Raw genomic sequence first — 7,372 nt, 5'->3', positions numbered from 1 at the left:
CTACGTGATCGTATCTTTAATTCCTGTTGTACATTACGTTGTTCGTTTGCCATCTACATGATAAAATATATGAGTGGCAAGAAACAACATATAACCCAAGTTTTGAAAGTCTTCAAACATGATAAAATATATAACCTAAGTTTTGAAAGTCTGATGGAATGTCGCGATACGATGCTCGAAGCAACCTTTCGGGTAGTATATTACATAAAGTTCATTGAACTTATCAATATCTACTTGTGCTTCTGTACAATTAACAATAACCATCCAACAAGCTATTTCCATTTTTTTACTAGTCAAAGTGGCATTCTAGAGGCGACTATTCGGGATAACATAATCAGACACGACTAAGAGGGTCCATCAAGATGAATCTGACATCAAAGTGTTGTTATGTACTACTGGTACGGTATTCAAATAAAGATTCATGAATGTCACACACTCATGCATGAGGTACCATTCTGCAATACAACCCTCGGGGTAAATTGTATTTGTTAATACAATTCAATATATTTAATTATCAATATCAATAGTGTGCACATACCTCTCTATAGGAAACATCCCAGTGTAATGCACAAGACCGGTTAGGAAGACTTGTTTAGGAAAATGGATGTAGAGATGTACCATGATTGTGAAGAAAGCTGGAGGGAATATCACCTCTAGCTTGCATAAAATCAAAATAATGTCCTTTTGCATATGTTCAACATCCGACTTCTTTAACTCTCAAGAACACAACATCTAAAAGAATCTGGATAAGTCACAAATTGCATCAGCGACATGATTGGCCACGTACGGTCGTATGACCACGGGAAGAATGCGCTGAAATAATGTGGCAGTCATGAGTCTTCAAACTATAAAACTTCTTGTCATTTATGTTTACCTTGTTCTTTAAGCTTCCAGCACAACCACTGGGATATTGAACAATGGAAATTTGATCAAGCACCTCGAGGCGAAATTGAGGCTCCACCGTGTAATTAGCATAAGGTAGTGTTTTTTTTTTCCCGAAGTGCCTTGGGGTTTCTTCGGCCAAAAATGCTTGCATATCTTCATATATTTAAGAGTTTTGCAAGCTTTAAGGTCGTCCTTAGACTTTCCATCAAACCCCATAACTGTATCAAGAATGTTGTCACATACATTATTCTCGATGCGCATGACATCCAAGGCATGTCTCACTTTAGATTTCTTCCAATACGGGAGCTCCCAAAATACGCTTTTATGAGTCCAACACAACTTTGGCTCATTCATCTCCTAATGTTAACAATAACCTCAGTTTAACTTTCATATATGATAAGTAAATACAAGTTTTGAATGTAATAGATTTATAAACCTGTTTCGATTTCTTCTCTTTAACCAAACTCAAACGAGGGTATCAATGGGAGACAGTTTCCTATAAAACCTGAATCGCAGTTCGAGTTTCTGGAGCTAGTCAAAACTCATACTTTCCATTAAAATTTCTTCCTTGAATTCGAAATTCATGATTCATATCTAACCATCTACATGCCCCCATATACAACATCCTACCATGAGAGGACTTAGCATCAGTGTCATCCAAACATATGGGATAGGCCTTGTACCATTTCGTCTGAATACCACTTAACATTCCCATCCCCGGAAAATCACTAATGGTCCATATCACTGCAACTTTCATCATAAAGTACTCTTCCCCTTATTGATCCCATGTCTTAAAACAAGTCTCCCAAAGAAATTTGAGCTCATCAATCAGTGGCCTCATAAACAAATTGAGACATTTCCCTGGGGATTTTGGTCTGGATATCAACATCGTTAGTATATTAAATTTCTTTTGCATACACATTGAAGGAGGTAAGTGTTATGGAATCACAACAATTGGCCAAATGCTATAGGGAGTAGCAGAAGCCCCGGTTAGGGCTAAACCATCAGTCGATAAAGCGAGGCGAACGTTTCTGAGGTCACTCGAAAATTGAGGAGTACAAACGCTGCAACCTTGGTGTCAGGAAAGTAACGAACAGTCTTCACCGGTACTTTGTTATTGACATCTTAATATCTTAACGATCCACATACGGGGCACTGGTCATGTATGTAGCCCTCTTTATAGTATAAGAAACAACCAGTCAACACATGTGTGGATAAGCTCATACCCCATCCCAATGCCTTTAAGGGTCTTTTTCGCCTCTACATATGATTTAGGAAGCTTGTTTGGAGTGGGCAATAAAGAAGGTGACATACATGACTAGTGCCCCGTATGTGGATTGCCATCTCATATGATTTGCAGTATATTTTGACATGTACAAATGCTGCAACCTCGGTGTCAGAGAAAAGTAACGAACAGTCTTCATCGGTACTTTGTTATCGATATCTTCATATATTGGCAATCCACATACGGAGTACTAGTCATGTATGTCATCCTCTTTATAGTATAAAAAACAACCATTTAAACATGCATGGATAAGCTTATACCCCATCCCAATGCCTTTATGAAGATATCGATAACAGTCTTCATCGGTACTTTGTTATTGATATCTTCATATCTTGGCAATCCACATACGAGGCACTGGTCATGTACGTCATCCTCTTTATAGTATAAGAAACAATCATTTAAACATGCATGGATAAGCTCACACCCCATCCTAATGCCTTTAAAGATCTTTAGTCTCTTATGTCTGATTCGTTAAGAGGTAAAGTCATTCAGATTGTTTGTTTTTTCCAATTTTTCAGAGGCACTTATGTCTTGTTGTCATCTTATCTGGTAAGAGGTAAACTAACCTCTTATTGTTCTTCAAACTCTCAAAAACGGCATTTCTCAATCGATTAACCTTAATCATCATTTCTCTCAATCAATCCTTACCAAATCAACCCTCACGTCTCTCAATTGATGTATTTTAACAGGATTTAAATATATTAAATACGTTAATGAAATATTTTTCGTTTAAATGAGTGTTAATTATGTAATTTAGATGTAATTTCATAATGATGATGAATAAATATGTGAAATTGTATAAATTCCATCTATAAATTCAACAATATAAATTTTTAATGGGTAAAAAAGACAATTTAAACAAATTCAAACGTTTATCAGTTTACAAAAACAAACAGTCTTATTGATTCATATTTCAGACGTCAGCACCACCTCTTATAAATTAGAAGTAAAATAAGACTTCAGCGCCTTTTAAAAAACAAACCTCATCTTATATTTTAACAACAAAATAGAATTTTCTTTACTATTTTAAATTTGAAAAATATGGATATGTATTAGCAATAAGGTTCAAAATGGCGTAAGGCATGGCGTGATGGCGAGCTCAAGCCTTAAGTTTTACACACCACGTTGAGGACGCAACATTTTTAAAGACGCAACATTTTTAAAGGCGTAAAATAATTGGCAAATTTGTATGTCATATATATAATTTTATATATATACATAAATATATGTTTTCTTTTTATTGTTCAATAATATGATTTTATTAAAAGAATCTGCCTTCATATAAATTAACTAGTATTATATAAATTGTGATCAAATTTTCAAAATAGAACTTGGAAGAGTTTTACAACTTAGTTCTTGGCATGTGTTTAAATCCAAGAAATTGTGAGTGATACGATTATCTAACTTTGTAATAATATATAATCTAAAGTTTAAAAAAAATAAATTGAAAAAAATATAAAAAATTGAAACAAGTGACGTCATGGAAAGAACGATCGTGACGGCACGCCTCAAGACACCATGACAATTGACATGAGCCACGTATTATACAAACACTACATGCCTTATCATAATGGCGAATAAGCGTCTTATGCCATGTTGCGCCATGAAGCATGTCATGTCGTGCCTTTTTGAACATTAATTGCGATTTAATCAACATATCCTGTGATGCTATATTACTGGTTTATGAACTTTTTCATTTATAAATTAATATTCCACTTCCTTGCACTTTATACCATCGTATCTCCAACCCAACCACTAAAAAATACACTAAAAACCCTAAAAATAATTAGTCCATTGAACGCGAAAAAAATCAACTCCAACCACACACTAAAAAACAACTTTAAGTACATATTCTTTCAGATTGGTGCCATGATATCTAAAACTATCTTATTTCTTCAGATCTAAACTATCTTCTCTTACTCTTCCAGTTATTAGCAAATTAATCACTCAGTCAAATTGTTTAGGATCACATGTCTAACCTTCCTAACTTTTGCAAAAAAATCTGTAATTTTTTGTTTTAATTAATATAAAACATAAAAGGAAGAATTCCTTTGTGGCCACAAAGATTCAAATGCGATGACTCCGAGCTATCTGCAAAGTACGTGGTCGTCCTGGGATTAGTCGGCTCACATAGCGGGTTGGATATCGAGGTTAATTAAAAAAAAGGAAGAATTAAAAATGATAATTTATCGTGTTTGATTAGAATATTACTTTAGTTTATATATATTAAATAATCTACTATACGAGTTTTTCTCTAATTCTTTATAACATCCTGGAAATGGTCCATAGAAATGGGTTAGGTTGATGATTGTAGCGTGCATGTTCTTGGTTCAATGTCAACGAACTGTGCCATTTACTTTTATTTTTTTAACATGTTGGTTTATATAATTCCACACTAACTGACCTTCAAACAACCTCGATAACGATAGTTCCTAATCTATATTACTCGTTTGTTAAATACTATTGTAAACAGAATAGTTATCTTCATGTTAAGGTTCGAGCAGGCCGTGCATCAGCTCCGCCAATTTTCATACGTAGAATCTTTTAAGGTATAACAGGTGCACTCGCTACACTTTGAGGGGTGGTCTCGGATATAAGAATATACAAAGAACATCAATAAAATGAAAACAACCTCCTTGGTATCAACTAAAACACCGAAAACGGCTCTTGATATCAATAAACAAAAACGAAAAAGACTTTTGAAATCAACCCAAAGCATGAAAAGTATATCAAAATCAACCAAAAAACTTAAAAAATCCCTCGAAATGGTGGATGACCTTTGCGGGCCTCGGCAAAAATCCTGCGTCCAACACTGGTTTTCTTTTCTGGGAATTTTCGGTGCGGCCTCTTTCATACTGTAGGAGATGGCCTCTGTATGTGGGAATTTTCTCAAGGGTGTCTTTGTAGTATTTAATTAAGTCAACTCTTTTCGGTTTTTCCATAATGTGCAAATCATACCTGTTCATGATCCTTGAAGTTTTCCACCTCAGTTTTGACATCACGAAGTTGGATAAAATACAATTGAAAAGCCAAGTGGTCAGCATATGGGACTTGTTCATATCACAGGGTTTCTCTAATCAACTATATAATGAGCCTTGATCGCATTAACATTTCAAATATCCCACAAATAATTTGAACTCATTGAAGTCTTTTCTTCTTCGCAATGGCCGGTAACAAGAACTTGCTCGGGATTTTCATGGTCCAAATGATGTTCCTGGCACTCTTTTCTTCGCAAGCAAATGGTGAAGGCTTGAAAGTAGGTTTCTATAAGAAATCATGCCCTCATGCCGAAGATATTGTTTACAAGGTCATAAGCGATGTTATGGCTGTGGCACCATCTCTATCTGGCCCGTTGCTGAGAATGCACTTCCACGATTGCTTCATTAGGGTCCGTAGTTTGCTTTAATTCTCTTCTTTATGTATCATAATATGCATCATTAAATAGCTTACATTTGCTTTATGAACGATATGTGTACAGGGATGCGATGGATCAGTTCTTTTGGATTCTCCAACTAAACAATCGGAGAAATTTTCAGCCCCAAATCTAAGCCTAAGAGGATTCAACATCATCGATAGGGTGAAGTTGGCCTTAGAAGAGGCCTGTCCAGGAGTGGTTTCTTGTGCTGACATTGCAGCCATAGTTGCCAGAGATGTTACAGTGGCGGTAGATTTCTAATCCTCATAAATATACTTACGAATCTGTTTCGGGTGCATATGATACCAGCTGAGAGTTTTGAGTATCGAAAATTCATTTGTTATCGCAACAGTGACTAATGATCGTTTTTCATGCGTCTTTTCTCTTGTTAACAGACTAAGGGACCATACTGGGAGGTCGAAACAGGGCGAAGAGATGGAAAAGTGTCCGTTATCGGGGAACCATCAGCACCTATAACAGGCTTGCCACCATTCTTCGCGAACATTAACATCTTGAAGCAATCGTTTGCTCTAAGGGGACTGAATGTAAAAGACCTTGTTGTTTTATCAGGTACGTTCTTCACAGTTTTACAAGTTAAGTTTCCACAAAACAACCCTCCATCACAACACCAGTAGGGTTTTAGACAAATTCATTGATAAGATTATATTGTACAAAACGAACATTGAACAATTTAGTTACAACACACCATGTAAGCAATATATGGATTCTTGATCATTTTGTAGGAGGACACACCATAGGGACATCTCATTGCTCATCCTTCGATGACCGGCTCTACAACTTCACTGGGAAAGGCGACATGGACCCCACCATGGACCCAAATTACATTGCAAGACTGAAGTTGAAATGCAAGCCAGGAGACCAAACCACACTGGCTGAATTAGATCCAGGAAGCGTCAAGACTTTTGATGATTCGTACTACAAACTAGTGACTAAGAGGAGGGGGCTTCTTGAATCAGATGCAGCCTTACTTRACGACCCTGAGACTAGAGCYTACWTGGTTCAAGCTAYKAGCCAYSGTTCCACTTTCTTCAAGGAYTTTGGTGTGTCTATGGTTAASATGGGCAGRATTGGGGTTCTTACAGGYTCTCARGGTGAAGTTAGGAAAGTTTGCACCAAAACTAACTAGCCCGATTTATTTGTTAAACCCAAATAAAACCCGAGACATCTTGGTCCATATAGTATGCTCAAGTGCTTAAAACTTGTGTATGATTTCCTTCTGAATAAAAATCTGATGTCTACGAGGGTTCGACAAAAGTCTAGTCCCTCGAGCGTGGTCATCCTGTCTCCAAAGTACCTAAACAAGTACGTATCTCGTCACCGGTTTTAATTCATCTTCTTACTATGTATTATTTTCAATTTTTTCAGCATTTGTTTGCTTTTCTGTGCATCATTTTTGTGTTCTTGGGATGTAGACTTCTTGAAAATTGTAATTGTTTTGTATTTAATGTGGTTTTTTAAAGGGTTGCTTATTTATAAAATGCTTAAATGTGTTCAAGAATGCAATAAAATAATCTACTTCATTACAACAAAAGTAACCTATATATTGAGATGACAAAGTATGAGAAAAGTCATCGCCATAGATGTCATGACACAAGGTCTATTGCAACGACTGCATGGTCTTTGCGTAGGGGTAGACATTTTGCAATTGCCACATTAACTTTTTTTAGGGTTTGAAGTATTTTAACCTAGCTTATAGTGACGAGAAGTCGTCATTGTAGGAATATACAATTATTTTCGACTCTAACCCTATCACCGTGCTCACTACG

The 7,372-nt window shown here is 36.1% G+C and overlaps 1 protein-coding gene across 1 annotated transcript; it reads left to right on the top strand.

Moving 5' to 3' along the window:
- Positions 1-5,288: 5,288 nt before the first annotated feature.
- Positions 5,289-7,109, top strand: LOC112519367 (peroxidase 27-like). The gene is made up of 4 exons (XM_025127437.1): positions 5,289-5,558; positions 5,649-5,834; positions 5,981-6,155; positions 6,329-7,109. Exons 1-4 carry the CDS (start codon positions 5,334-5,336, stop codon positions 6,730-6,732), a joined length of 990 nt encoding a protein of 329 aa, XP_024983205.1. The 5' UTR covers positions 5,289-5,333; the 3' UTR covers positions 6,733-7,109.
- The last annotated feature ends 263 nt before the right edge of the window (positions 7,110-7,372 follow it).

This window comes from Cynara cardunculus, assembly GCF_001531365.2.
Source record: "Cynara cardunculus var. scolymus isolate 2C chromosome LG 10, CcrdV1, whole genome shotgun sequence".
In the NCBI taxonomy this organism is placed as follows: domain Eukaryota; kingdom Viridiplantae; phylum Streptophyta; class Magnoliopsida; order Asterales; family Asteraceae; genus Cynara; species Cynara cardunculus.
Note: the sequence above shows the minus strand (reverse complement) of the source record. Positions and strands in the feature narration are given on the sequence as shown.